Genomic DNA, 15,318 nt, shown 5'->3' with positions numbered 1-15,318 from the left:
ACTAAGGTCACCCGAGGCCCTGCCGTTCACTGCCAGTGTGAGGAAAGCTAAGGAGCTTCAAATGAACCGGACAGGTGGAAACATTGGAACTAGCCACCGATCAAACTGGGATGGTGGTTTTTATATTGAACAAAATGTTCAGAGAATTTGCTTTAGACCCAGATTGAATATGTATGTCAAACACAATGGAATAGTGCCAAAGGTGCAAACTCCATATGCCAGGCAAGCTAAACCAGCACACCTGAATTATTTAAAATATGTATTTGACCCAGGTGTTATTTGTTGAAATACATTGAATAGAAAACCTGCAACACCAATGCATGTGATGCAACACACAAGCTCACAAACCCATAGACGTTTCCATAGACTTTATTTTAGGATTGTTTCTCTCTCGATCTAACAGGTATACCAGCACTCTTAATGTCATGGCTTTTTTTTTTGTCTTAAATACTCTCCGTTCTATGAAGAAAAACTGTAAAAATATTTAATCATAACTAATTAAAAGTTCTCTGGGAGATTGATCAGGTGAACTAGGGGGCAGAGGGGGTTTCGTGGTCCATGGGGGGGATGTTGGACGGTCTGAGGGGGAATAGAAGTAGACGGAAGGGGATTTGGAGTAGCAGCCAGCAGAGGTTCACCGCGAGGAGGGGGTGGTGTTACCATTGAGAGAGAACCTGATGAATAGAAGAGGGTAGATTTAAATGAGTGACTAGGTGACACTTAATAAGTGATAAGACTCCAATGAATTGCACTCATCTGTGCCCTTTATAGTCATACCTCACCTTTTATTCTTTGTCCTTTCAGATCAGTGGGTTTAGTCACAAAGGACAAGAGATGAAAAAAGGATGTCACTGAAGTGTATTGGAATTGTGTGTGTGGGTGTGTGTGTGTGGGTGTGCTTGAAGCCAGACTCACCTGCAGACTCTCTCCATCATGTGTGTGTGTGTGTGTGCTTGAAGCCAGACTCACCTGCAGACTCTCTCCATCATGTGTGTGACGAGACGGTCGGAGATGCCGGGACAGGACTCCTCGGCCAGGTTAAAGGCGTTCTCCAACTCTTCGATGGCCCCCACGCCACCTCCAGCAGCCCTCCGCTTCTCCTTTAACTGGACAGCACAAACACAGGGATTAGTTCGAATTCAGCATAGATATAAAGTTAATAGAAAAGGAAAATTGTATTGTCCACACAATGTGGACATTCTAATAAGTAGCTTCTCTAACTTGTTACCTCTTTGAAAATGGGAGTGACCAATGCCGACAGACACTGTGACTTGGGTTGGCGTTTCACCGAATCTGCAGACTAAAAAAAAAAACAGACAAATGACTTCACAGTGTCCCAGCCCAAACCATTTGATTGTGTGTTTAAATGTGCACCAACATGGTCTCACCTCTGTATCGGAGTGTGTGTATCCCTTCTGTAGTTTGTTCATGGAGCTGGGTCGGACTGTGGGGAAGGTCCACACAGGACTCTGGTTGTCGTCACCATCAGCATCCCTGTAAGAAGAAGAGAGAGACAGTAGGTCTGTTTGAGATATTTAATTCAGTACCACGTAAAATAGAGAACTGCATGTTCTATATCTACCACCAGTCAGAAATATTCAATATGTTGGTTAGGTTGTCTGTGTGTGTGTGTGTGTTTCAAAACTGCTTCATCCATTGTGCACTGTATATGTCTGCGCTTGTGTGTGTTAAGGGCCTCACATATCTGAGTCGTCTGAGCTGGACTCCTCCCCGTGGCCCTCGGACCTCCAGCGACGGTAGCGGTCGATGAGTTCCGACAGGTAGGCCGTCTTCTTGGTGTAGCGTGTAATGAACTTGTGCTTCACCAGCTCCTTGGCTGTTGGCCTCTATGGAGGAAAAGAGCGTAGTACAAAGACACGCATTCATTCTCATACTAAATATGACTGCTTTGAGCGCTTTATAAATGAAGTTGGTATTTTTATGATAAAACTCTAAATATAGGTGCACCAGCAGCACCATAGAGGTATTGTAAGTTTATTTCTATGAATAAAACAAACAAATGCTTATAACAGCGTAAGTACCCATGCTCTCTTTTATGGAAGCCTACCTACAAAGTCATGCTCATGATAGGTTGTGTACTGCTAGTCCCCTCAATCAGGTAGACTTCTCAGGGCCAGTTTCCCAGAACCCATATTAAGCCTAGCACTCAACAGAAAATCATTGTCAATGGAGAACTTCAACGGAAAAATTAATTGACTCACAAAGCGTGGGTCTTTATTGAGGCAGGCCTCCACAAACTCTTTGAAGGGTTTGCTGTAGGATCCCTCCAGGGTGGGAGGGGTGTTCTTAGGAATGAGGAAGAGGACCCTCATGGGGTGCAGGTCTGAGTTGGGGGGCTCCCCTTTGGCCAGCTCAATGGCCGTGATGCCCAGGGACCAGATATCCGCCTGGGAGGAAGCCAGACAAGTATACACAGATAAAAACACGTGCTCACACACAGACACACTTGATATTTATGTGTACAGAATTCATAAGGGATGTGCTGAACATGTATAAAGAGCCTGACATCAAAAACAATTAAGCAGCAGCAGGATTAATGTAAATTCCACCTCAATTCAGTCAATTAAGGAAGTGAAACGATCTTCCAATTCAAAAATAGAAAAATGCTCATTGACAATAAGAGGCTCTTCTCAGATTGGAGTTTCATTGAATATCCTGAACTAACGGAAATAAACCCTGCTGACACTCTGACAACCCTACAGACTAGGACATATTTGAGCCAACTGCCAACTCCGTGGGGGCTACTGACCTTAAAGTCGTACGCCGACTGTTTGATGACCTCGGGCGCCATCCAAAAGGGAGTGCCCACGAATGTGTTCCTCTTGATCTGGGTGTCGGTCAGCTGGCCCGCCACGCCAAAATCTGCCAGCTTCACGTCGCCTTGCTCTGACAGCAGCACATTGGCAGCTGCCACAGAGAGAGGGAGAAGGGGAGGGAGACAGCAAGGTTGGTGGTCAATATATAATAATAATAATAAATGCCACTTAGAAGACGCTTTTATCCAAAGTGACTTACAGTAAGAACTTACATTTAATAGATATCATCACAACACTTACATCATTCAAAAAGAAGATGGCAATTCATGTTCTCTATGTTGATCTATTGGCCTACAGCTATTGCTTTGTAGAAATCTGTTTTTACGGATGATTCTCCTGCAAAATCTCCAGCCCCTGATGAATTAGAACATCTACTGTTAACACTGTAACGACATGTTATAACAAGATTGAACAATATACATGTTGTATATCGGTAACGTTAGATCACAACACTACCCAGTTAGCTAAAGAGCACCATTAATTAACAGTTAGCCAGCCGTTTCAGCAGCCCCAATCTAATAGTTTGTTGTACTTGCCCAACACCCTTTATTTTTCATTAGTAGTACCTATATCAGCCAATCACAGTTCGTCATTCCCGGTGAACCTGACTGAGCCCGGCCATCTTCAGAGTGAGATCGAAGTCAGAAGCTCCTTGGACTGTTCCTCAACTTTATTGAATTTGACCTGTGTTTAGTGCATGCATCTAATTGTAAGTACTGTGACATGTCATTGCTTGCTTGCTATTTACCATGTTTATAGTACCATGTTTTCCTTTTCCATGTGCTTCATGCAATTGCTAGCTAAGCCAAGATGTTAGCCAGTCATCTTAACATTAGCTTGTTAGTCTTGGTATAGCACATAAGTAACGCTATATCGTTTTAGGCATATTATTTTACTCATGTTGTCAGGTTAAAGTTATAGCCGTGTTTGTGGACATTTAGAGTATTTTATGTGGCCTCATGTAATTATATTATGTTGCTACAATATGTAGCCAAATGTATGTAGCCAAATGTTACATATAGCCTAAAAGCCTGTCCCTTTCCACATCAAGCAGTTGGCCACTATTCCACGTTGGTTCTGGTCTCATGCAAGACCTTAGATACATTCCAGTCACGTTTATTTACCAGTAAATGGGTCTTTATTCTGTAAGTGTATTTCTCTAAGTGTATTTGGCATTGCCACTTGCATTATACCATGGCATAGCAGTACCTTGTCATAATATATTCTGTATACCCCCGCCCAGTCTACTCTATGGTATGTCATGTAAGCCAATACTAATGGTTATTTCTTAACTTTCTATTCCTTCATCAGTGGTGGCTGGTGGCACTTTAAATAGGGAGGACGGGCTCATAGTAATGGCTGGAACAGAATGAATGGAATGGTATCAAACACATCAAAGACCTGGTTTCCATGTGTTCGATACCATTCCATTAATGCCATTCCATTCATTATTATGAGCCGTCCTCCCCTCACCAGCCTCCAATGGCTTCAATAGAACCACTTTTACACACACTTACACAGTAGGCAGTCAAAACAAGGAGTGTGGTGTGGTTAAACCCAGTATCTGTAATAAACCTGTTCTGAAGACATCTTGGACTGGACAGATCTGTGTCGGCTGAACCGTATATCCACTGGCACCTATAGCTTTCTACTAAGGTCCCGTTCTACATGGTCTTCCCAGATCAGTCTTTAGTATTTTTTCAACTATTAAAGACATGCTCAGGTACTTAGCATTTTTTGTTTGGCTGGATGTGTCAACGTGTAGATCATACCTGCATAATATACACTACATAACCAGAAATACGTGGACACCTGTTTGTCAAACTTCTCAACCCAAAATCAAGGTCAAACTTCTCATCCCAAAATCAAGGTCAAACTTCTCATTCCAAAATCAAGGGCATTAACATCTGCCAAACCAAGATTAGTCCGTCAGACTGCCAGATGGTAAAGTGTAATTCATCACTCCAGAGTACGCATTTCCACTGCTCCAGAGTCCAATGGCGGCGAGCTTTACACCAGTCTAGCCGACGCTTGGCATTGCGCAAGGTGATCTTAGGCTTGTGTGCGGATGCTCGGCCATGGAAACCCATTTCATGAAGCTCCCGACGAACAATTATTGTGCTGACGTTGCTTCCAGAGGCAGTTTGGAACTCAGTAGTGAGTGTTGCAACCGAGGATAGACGATTTTTATGCGCTACGCGCTTCAGCGGTCCCATTCCATGAGCTTGTGTGGCCTACCACTTTGCGGCTGAGCTGTTGTTGCTCCTAGACGTTTCCACTTCACAATAACATCACCTACAGTTGACCGGGGCAGCTCTAGCATGGCAACAATTTGACTGACTGACTTGTTGGAAAGGTGGCATCCTATGACTGTGCCACTGAAAGTCACTGAGCTCTTCAGTACGGGCCATTCTACTGCCAATGTTTGTCTATGGAGATTGCATTACGGTGTGCTCGATTTTATACACCGGTCAGCAACGGATGTGGTTGAAATTGCCATATCCACTAATTTTAAGGGTTGTCCACATACCATGTAGTGTATGAGGAGAGTTACTGTCTTACCTCAATTAGCCACAAAATCCCAAGTTTGAAAGCAACTGTTTTCTGGAAGCTGTGCTGCGCCATTTTCCCTACATACACCCCCACGTGGGCCAGCCCCGTAGCAATTTGAGTTTCAGCCAATGAGCTTCAGCCCCTTGCCATTTGAGTGACAGCTAGCACAATGCACAGTAGAGAGAGCAATGACGTGGTGCACATTTATGACGTAGTATGCAATCTTCGGGGACAACTTTTGGCTCGTGGGCGTTACTTTCAGAACTACTGGCTAAAAAGTATACAAAAGTACCGGAGAATCTCTTTAACAAAACTAAAATGGGAGATTGGAATGAGGATTATTATTATTGGCAGGCCCATTTCTTGTGCACTTTACATAAACTCAACTGCAAGACTGAATATTTATCACTCTCAGAACCTAATGAAGTCTTTGTGCTTTCGGAGTAGCAGGTTTATGAGTATCACATGCAGAATATTGCTTAGCCTATTACCATTTCATTGTTGCTGGTCATTTGAAGAAATGTCCAAAACTGTTCTACTTACTGTATGTACTGTATAGGCCTACTGTATTTACTGTATAGGCCTACTGTATGTACGTGTGTTTATTTTCAGTCATATTTTATCAAAACATGTTTCCGCACGGTTTTGAACCGGGGACCTGCACTGAGCGTGTGAGGTGAATGTGATAACCACTACACTATGGAAACTGAAGTGAACTGGCAGATAAAATGATCCCATATGATAAAGTATGTACCAGTATATCAAGTTATTTGATTTTGTCTACATATACACTCAGTGGCCAGTTTATTAGGTACACCACCCCGTTCATGAAAATGGATCGTTCCTACAGACAGTGAGTCACGTGGCCGTGGCTTGCTATATAAAGCAGGCAGACGGGCATCGAGTCATTCAGTTACTGTTTGATTGAAAGTTAGAGGGCAAAACGAGTGACCTAAGCGACTTTGATCGTCGGTACCAGGCGCGCCGGTTCCAGTATCTCAGAAACGGCCTCCTGGGGTTAACACGCACAACGGTGTCTAGGGTTCACAGAGAATGGTGAAACAAACAAAAAACATCCAGTCAGCGGCAGTCCTGTGGGTGAAAACAGCTTGTTGTTGAGCGGTGGAAGAACGGCAAGAATCGTGCAAGCTAACAGGCGGGCCACAAACAGGCAAATAACGGTGCAGTACAACAGTGGTGTGCAGAACAGAATCTCAGAACGCACAACTCGTCGGTCCTTGTTAAGGTCGGGCTATTGCAGCAGACAACCACACCGTGTTCCACTCCTATCAGCTAAAAACAAGAAGAAGGTGCTCAAGTGGACGTGTGATCACCAACACTGGGTAATTGAGGAGTGGAAAAACATTGCCTGGTCCGACGAATCCCGGTTCCTGTTGCATCATGCTGATGGCAGAGTCAGGATTTAGCGTAAGCAGCATGAGTCCATGGCCCATCCTGCCTGGTGTCAACGGTACAGGCTGGTGGTGTAATGGTGTGGGGAATGTTTTCCTGTCACACTTTAGGTCCCTTGATACCAATTGAGTAATGGTTCCATTCCCCGACGAATTCAGGCTGTTCTGGAGGCAAAGGGGGTTCCGACCCGGTACTAGATATGGGTGTATCTAGTAAACTGGCACTTGAGTGTACATATCGGAGTGGCTGCGGAAACAACTTTTTTTCCCTGATTGAAGGTCCCGAACTTTTGCTCATGTGCGTTTCATGTTCTGCGCATGTGTTTCTTTACCTCTACTTTCCACACACATTTGGTCTCTCCCTTCACATTTTTCTGTTAATCGCAAATTATAATTCTTCAAGTTTTACCGGTGAAACGTCCATCTGCTACTAACCATTTGATCTCAATCAGTTTCATGGGGATACTTAGATCTTCTTGAGTTACACAGTGTTGTTTTACACAGTGTTGTTTCGAAGTAGCCTACAGTGTTGTTTTGAATGATGTACAGTGAGCGAATTTTAGAGCAGATGGTGTTAACAAACTGCAGCATTTTGCCTAGTGGCGCGCTGTTCAGTTTTGGCCACGAGAGAAAGATGTGGTGGTGTTTTTGTCTTACAGTAATGTCATACTATGCTATTTTATTAGGTTGTATTAGGTATAATACTATCATTATGTGATCTTGCAGACATTGATTCAGCTTTCGCCAGAGTAGCCTGGGGTCTATTCATTAGTCGTATTCTGTTGCAAAACGTCTTGCAACGGAAACTGCTTACCGTTTACTCTAGGAACCAAATGGAAGCAAACAGAGCAAACAAACGGGGAGGGACCTACATGAATTTGTCCAATAGAAACTCTTGTTTTTGTTGTAAAATGTTTTCTGTTTGGAGTAAATGGTTTCCGTTGCAAAACGTTTTACAACGTCAGCGTTTTTCAATAGAATCTGGCTAATGAATACACCCCTGTTCTCTACAAGTAGAGCAGAGACTGTGCGTCAAGTAGATAAAACACATGCGCAGAATGTGATCTGCACATGTGCAGACACTGAGACCTTTAGTTCGGGGGAACGAAAAGTCGGTTCCGCAGCCACAGCAGCTGCTATTTACTTTTTGAAAATATGTTCACGCACGGTTTTGAACCGGGGACCTTTTGCGTGTTAGGTGAACGTGATAACCACGACACTACGTAAACTGCCAGGAGAGTGCAGGCTCAGGGTATCATTTATGATGGTTGGGAGATTCTGTTAGGGGGTGCTGTCCTGTTGCATAGACAGATTTAATAGTTGATAGAGGACCAAAGGGAGCAGCCTGAACCTTTGATATCTCTGTGGATCTTCCTCTCAGAGTGCAGGTACTCCAGTCCCTTCAGTATTTCCCTCAGTATGGTGGCGATATAGGTCTCTTCTAGAGGCCCAGGACGTAGCTGAAGAGAGAGAAATAGTGGGAAGGGACGGAGAGAGAGATAATGGGAGAGAAAGAAAGAGAAAACGGAGGGAGGGAGAGTTTCTTGCTGAGAGCCTATTTAGATCATTGCTAAATACATGTACTGTGTACATCCTCCAACTCATGCCTTTGTATTGTAAGTCAGAATTTATTAATCAGACATCTAAGTCAGCATTTATTAATCAAACAATTGGCATTGATTCAATTAAATACAATTGTACTTATCCCCTCAGGGGCAATTAGGAAAGGCATTGTCTTACCAGGTCCAGAGCTGATCCCCCACCCAAATACTCCATGATGATCCACAGCTTAGTGCCCTGGAGAAACAGAGACCGTGGCGTTTTCAATGCTAAGGCTTGCTGTGAGATTTGACCTGAACATAGGCAGAAGTCTCAGAGTGTGTGAGTTTGTGTGCGTGTGTGTGTGTATATATTGGTGTATGAGTGATATGTATGTATGTCTGTGTGTGTGTGTGTATATATATTGGTGTATGAGTGATATGTGTGTCTATCTCTGTGTGTGTGTGTGTCTGTCTGTCTTTCAGTCTCTGTCTATCTATGCGTTTAGCTTTACCTTCAGGTAGGAGCCATAGTACTTGGTGACAAAGGGGCTGTCACACTGACTCAGTACAGTGATCTCCTGCTGTATGTCTTCGATCTCGTCCTCGGCTTCCTCCAGGTCAATGATCTTGATGGCCACCACCTCTTTGGTGCGGTTGTTGATGCCCTTGTAGACCTCTCCAAAGGAGCCCTTCCCAATGCGCTCCTGCTTGGTGAAGTATTCCTCAGGATCCAGCCTGGAATTCTGCTCCACAGGAAAGCAGTGACATCATAGAAGGACTTAGTAAGCTTTTTTTATTATTATTTTATGGGGCAGATCAGCTTTAATATTGCAGATGGATTGTAGCTTCCATCAATGTAATTGTCTGCATCACTTCCAATCCCCCATATACTTGTATGCAAATATATATAAACTTAGCAAAAAAAGAAACGTCCCTTTTTCAGGACCCTGTCTTTCAAAGATAATTCGTAAAAATCCAAATAACTTCACAGATCTTCATTGTAAAGGGTTTAAACACTGTTTCCCATGCTTGTTCAATAAACCATAAACTATTAATAAACATGCACCTGTGGAACAGTCGTTAAGACACTAACAGCTCACAGACGGTAGGCAATTAAGGTCAGTTATGAAAACTTAGGACACTAAAGAAGCCTTTCTACTGACTCTGAAAAACACCAAAAGAAAGATGCCCAGGGTCCCTAATCATCTGTCTGAACGTGCCTTAGGCATGCTGCAAGGAGGCATGAGGACTGCAGATGTGTCCAGGGCAAAAAATTGCAATGTCCGTACTGTGAGACGCCTAAGACAGCGCTACAGGGAGACAGCTGATCGTCCTCGCAGTGGCAGACCACGTGTAACAACACCTGCACAGGATCGGTACATTCGAACATCACACCTGCGGGACAGGTACAGGATGGCAACAACAACTGCCTGAGTTACACCAGGAACGCACAATCCCTCCATCAGTGCTCAGACTGTCCGCAATAGGCTGAGGGAGGCTGGACTGAGGGCTTGTAGGCCTGTTGAAGGCAGGTCCTCACCAGACATCACCGGCAACAACGTCGCCTATGGGCACAAACCCACCGTCGCTGGACCAGACAGGACTGTCAAAAAGTGCTCTTCACTGACGAGTCGCGGTTTTGTCTCACCAGGGGTGATGGTCGGATTCGTGTTTATCGTCGAAGGAATGAGCGTTACACCGAGGCTTGTACTCTGGAGCGGGATCGATTTGGAGGTGGAGGGTCCGTCATGGTCTGGGGCGGTGTGTCACAGCATCATCGGACTGAGCTTGTTGTCATTGCAGGCAATCTCAACGCTGTGCATTACAGGGAAGACATCCTCCTCCCTCATGTGGTACCCTTCCTGCAGGCTCATCCTGACATGACCCTCCAGCATGACAATGCCACCAGCCATACTGCTCGTTCTGTGCGTGATTTCCTGCAAGACAGGAATGTCAGTGTTCTGCCATGGCCAGCGAAGAGCCCGGATCTCAATCCCATTGAGCACGTCTGGGACCTGTTGGATCGGAGGGTGAGGGTTAGGGCCATTCCCCCCAGAAATGTCCGGGAACTTGCAGGTGCCTTGGTGGAAGAGTGGGGTAACATCTCACAGCAAGAACTGGCAAATCTGGTGCAGTTCATGAGGAGGAGATGCACTGCAGTACTTAATGCAGCTGGTGGCCACACCAGATACTGACTGTTACTTTTGACCCCCCCTTTGTTCAGTTACACATTATTCCATTTCTGTTAGCCACATGTCTGTGGAACTTGTTCAGTTTATGTCTCAGTTGTTGAATCTTGTTATGTTCATACAAATATTTACACATGTTAAGTTTGCTGAAAATAAACGCAGTTGACAGTGAGAGGACGTTTATTTTTTTTATGAGTTTATATACACATACAGTGGGGAGAACAAGTATTGGATACACTGCCGATTTTGCAGGTTTTCCTACTTACAAAGTATGTAGAGGTCTGTAATTTTTATCATACTTCAACTGTGAGAGACGGAATCAAAAATCCAGAAAATCACATTGTATGATTTTTAAGTAATTAATTTGCATTTTATTGCATGACATAAGTATTTGATCACCTACCAACCAGTAAGAATTCCTGCTCTCACAGACCTGTTAGTTTTTCTTTAAGAAGCCCTCCTGTTCTCCACTCATTACCTGTATTAACTGCACCTGTTTGAACTCGTTACCTGTATAAAAGACACCTCTTCACACACTCAATCAAACAGACTCCAACCTCTCCACAATGGCCAAGACCAGAGAGCTGTGTAAGGACATCAGGGATAAAATTGTAGACATGCAACAGGCTGGGATGGGCTACAGGACAATAGGCAAGCAGCTTGGTGAGAAGGCAACAACTGTTGGCGCAATTATTAGAAAATGGAATAAGTTCAAGATGACGGTCAATCACCCTCGGTCTGGGGCTCCATGCAAGATCTCACCTCGTGGGGCATCAATGATCATGAGGAAGGTGAGTTATCAGCCCAGAACTACACGGCAGGACCTGGTCAATGACCTGAAGAGAGCTGGGACCACAGTCTCAAAGAAAACCATTAGTAACACACTACACCGTCATGGATTAAAATCCTGCAGCGCACGCAAGGTCCACCTGCTCAAGCCAGCGCATGTCCAGGCCCGTCTGAAGTTTGCCAATGACCATCTGGATGATCCAGAGGAGGAATGGGAGCAGGTCATGTGGTCTGATGAGACAAAAATAGAGCTTTTTGGTCTAAACTCCACTCGCCGTGTTTGGAGGAAGAAGAAGGATGAGTACAACCCCAAGAACACCATCCCAACCGTGAAGCATGGAGGTGGAAACATCATTCTTTGGGGATGCTTTTCTGCAAAGGGTACAGGATGACTGCACCGTATTGAGGGGAGGATGGATGGGGCCATGTATCGCGAGATCTTGGCCAACAACCTCCTTCCCTCAGTAAGAGCATTGAAGATGGGTCGTGGCTGTGTCTTCCAGCATGACAACGACCCGAAACACACAGCCAGGGCAACTAAGGAGTGGCGCCGTAAGAAGCATCTCAAGGTCCTGGAGTGGCCTAGCCAGTCTCCAGACCTGAACCCAATAGAAAATCTTTGGAGGGAGCTGAAAGTCCGTATAGCCCCGCGACAGCCCCGAAACCTGAAGGATCTGGAGAAGATCTGTATGGAGGAGTGGGCCAAAATCCCTGCTGCAGTGTGTGCAAACCTGGTCAAGAACTACAGGAAACGTATGATCTCTGTAATTGCAAACAAAGGTTTCTGTACCAAATATTAAGATCTGCTTTTCTGATGTATCAAATACTTATGTCATGCAATAAAATGCAAATTAATTACTTAAAAATCATACAATGTGATTTTCTGGATTTTTGTTTTAGATTCCGTCTCTCATAGTTGAAGTGTACCCATGATAGAAATTACAGACCTCTACATGCTTTGTAAGTAGGAAAACCTGCAAAATCGGCAGTGTATCAAATACTTGTTCTCCCCACTGTACATACACAGTACCAGTCAAAAGTTTGGACAAATGGTGGCTACTTTGAAGAATCTAAAATATCAAATATATTTAGATTTGTTTTACACTTTTTTGGTTATTACATGATTCCATATGTGTTATTTCATAGTTTGTCTTCACTATTATTCTACAATGTAAAAATAAAGAAAAACCCTGGAATGAGTTGTATACACAGTACCAGTCAATATATTTTCCTTTATTACGTTCTAATCCTACCACCCCTCCCCTAATTGAGGTAAACTAGTGAACAACAACCCTTAGGCTTCTGCTTCCAGCTTTATACGTACTATATACATTTTACGGACACAATCTATTTTACAGTAGTTATATTTTGTTCGTTTTTACACCTGTCCTTCCTCTAACCTCAATCTCTCCCATCTATTTCTTTCACCAAAGTTCTGAACCTATATACGTTTTACGGACACAGTATGTTTTACATTAGTTATCTTGTTATTATTCACAACCTTCAGCTCCATTCAACCCCTCCCATCTATCTCTTAACACCATCCATATTGGATTTCTATTTGCTATATATTTTTCAACTATGGTGTGATGTTTCACAAAAGTTCTGAACCTTTCTATTCTCATAATTTCTACAGATTCTAAATAAATAAAAATGTTGCTAAAATTATTATTATATCATTGATCGATTGAATATTACTTTTCAAATCAACCAGTAGTACTATCTGCAGAGTTAGCTCCAGGTAAATGTTGCAATTCTTCAGCCATTCCTGGACCTGTGACCAAACACAAGCTACATATGGACAGTACCAAAACAAATTATCAAATGATTCTGTCTCTTTGCAGCAAAATCTGCAGAGCTGGGATGGTTGTATCCCCCATATATTTTTTTAAACATTTATTTGAACCTTTATTTAACTAGGCAAGTCAGTTAAGAACAAATTCTTATTTACAATGACGGCCAAACCTGGACAACGCTGGGCCAATTGTGCACCGCCCTATGGGACTCCCAGTCACGGCCGGATGTGATACAGCTTATATAACATTCTATTGATTGCAAGAATTTTGTATAATAATTTAAATGTAAAAATTCTAAGTTTTGAATCCGGCATCGTTTTGCGTATCAGTTCATAAACCATGTGCCATGGAATTGGTACGTCAAAAATCTAATGGCACAGTTGACCATTTTTTGGTCCTTAAATGAAACTGGTATACTTTTAGCACAATTTTCTTTAAAACAATTATGGTCTTCAATGCAGGGCCGACAGACAAGTTCCATTTTTGCAGTAATGCTGCAATTAGTTGGTTGTAATTTTGGGTGGAGCAGATATTTCCATATATTTTTGTTAGCTTCATGTGTGACAACTCCACCAGTCCTATGTATGATATAATTTACAAAGATACTTTTGAAAAAATGTAAAAATCCCCCAAAAGTTTTTATTTTATTTATTAGTATATTTGTTCAGTTTTTTTTTCTGGTGGATTAAATAGAAATTTAAAAAAATATATATATTTGGGAGATTTCCTTTCCATTTCAATAACTGAAAGTGCGAGGTTGTAATCTGAATAAAAGGAAAAAGGCCATTCTTTATCATGGAGTGAGACATTCTTATTAATTTGCTAGAGAACCAGTTTGGATTTAAGTATAACTTTTGTATAGCTGAAGCCTTTAGTGAGAGGTTTAATTAATTATTTAATAATTTCTGCTCTCCAAATTCATATTCATTATATAAATAGGCCCTTTTAATTTTGTCTGGTTGCCATTCCAAATCAAATGGAATATTCCCAATGCGCTCCTGCTTGGTGAAGTATTCCTCAGGGTTCAGCCTGGAATTCTGCTCCACAAGAAAGCAGTGGCAACATAGGACTTAGTAAGAGGCACAAATACAGGCTTTATTAGCTCGTAAACTGGATCAGTCAAGACATTTGGCCATTCTGGTTTTGGATAAACTATTTGTAAGAGGTTATTACAGTTTAGAAAGGTCATTTGATCATATGTTGTGCAAATAGGCTACAATATAAATCGTGCAAATAACCTACAATGTTATTGGTTAGCTGGTTTACTTGATGGGGATTAGAAGGATGTGTGTTGTTGACAGAGACAAGATTAAACATTGGAGGTTGAATGGATTTCGGATGGGTGTGTACATCTCCGCTATCTTCGAAATCGCCAGTCGTCTGTGTCAGTGTGTAATGATTTAGCTAGGCGCCCCCACCCACCTAAACCCGCCCATCTATTCATCGAATGCCTCGCAGTCATCGGGGTTCGCCTTGGCTAAACGGGGTGACAGTCCCTACAGATTAGGCTACCTACCTGGTTCTGCATGTCGCGTAGGTGCGCCATCCGGTCGGCAGGTTTGACAGGAAAAGGGCAGCCGCAGCCCTTTCTGCCTGAAACACGGAGTTGTCAAAATTCCTCTATCTTATTTTCCCTCCTCTCGAACCCCTTCCGTTAGCAGGCTAGCTAACCAAATAGCTAAACACCCAAGCTATCGTGCTGTCACTCCGCAGTGTTTTCGGCCTCGAATCCCCCGACGGCGGGCTTTACAGCCCGGCCAAGATGCAAGCTATGTATCGTGTAACTCCATGTATAAGAGTGACATTGAACAGGAACTAAATGTTTCCGTATATTAATATTTAATTCATATCAAAGAACACTCAGCCTGTTCTTTATTTGTGGCTTGAGGAGGACTAAATAATGGGTTGAACAACGCATGCGCATGTGCGTCTTTTAAGGAGTGCAGGGTTGTGGGAGTTGTATTTCCACGCGCAGTCGCGTCAGACACAAAGTACATTTTATCCACAGTTCATCGTATCATACACATACACTGTTGCCATTTATCTCCAATTGTAGCAAGTTGTTACATGAACAACTATATCATGCAACGCAGTAAATATGTAACTCCAAGGGGTTTTTGTTTCAAACTGAATAATTATATATCCCAAAGGGGAATGATTATTAAATGGATTTTACGTAATGTGAATGAAGAAATGTCCAA

At 43.0% G+C, this 15,318-nt stretch overlaps 1 protein-coding gene across 2 annotated transcripts; it reads right to left on the bottom strand.

The window, feature by feature from the left end:
- Positions 1 to 353: 353 nt before the first annotated feature.
- On the bottom strand, positions 354 to 15,034 carry stk25b (serine/threonine kinase 25b). 2 transcript variants are annotated; one of them, XM_071376101.1, is made up of 12 exons: positions 14,634 to 15,034; positions 8,856 to 9,086; positions 8,543 to 8,599; positions 8,154 to 8,262; positions 2,771 to 2,928; positions 2,223 to 2,408; positions 1,702 to 1,847; positions 1,389 to 1,494; positions 1,229 to 1,300; positions 970 to 1,106; positions 783 to 797; positions 354 to 674 (listed from the first exon to the last, which is right to left on the bottom strand). In XM_071376101.1, exons 1-12 carry the CDS (start codon positions 14,661 to 14,663, stop codon positions 635 to 637), a joined length of 1,287 nt encoding a protein of 428 aa, XP_071232202.1. In that variant the 5' UTR covers positions 14,664 to 15,034; the 3' UTR covers positions 354 to 634. The 2 variants fall into 2 exon arrangements, with proteins under 2 accessions (XP_071232202.1, XP_071232203.1); XM_071376102.1 differs by lacking the exon at positions 783 to 797.
- Between the last annotated feature and the right edge of the window lie 284 nt (positions 15,035 to 15,318).

This window comes from Salvelinus alpinus, chromosome 30 (genome assembly GCF_045679555.1).
Source record: "Salvelinus alpinus chromosome 30, SLU_Salpinus.1, whole genome shotgun sequence".
Classification (NCBI taxonomy): Eukaryota; Metazoa; Chordata; class Actinopteri; order Salmoniformes; family Salmonidae; genus Salvelinus; species Salvelinus alpinus.
Note: the sequence above shows the minus strand (reverse complement) of the source record. Positions and strands in the feature narration are given on the sequence as shown.

Bases quoted from the DNA above. Each gene is read 5' to 3' on its own strand.
- stk25b (XM_071376101.1), bottom strand. From the start codon at position 14,663: ATGGCGCACCTACGCGACATGCAGAACCAG. The intron at 8,263-8,542 runs GTAAGACAATGC...CTCTCTCTTCAG, and splicing joins GGGGATCAGCTCTGGACCTG to CTACGTCCTGGGCCTCTAGA. The intron at 1,495-1,701 runs GTGAGGCCCTTA...TTCTTCTTACAG, and splicing joins AGCTCAGACGACTCAGATAT to GGATGCTGATGGTGACGACA.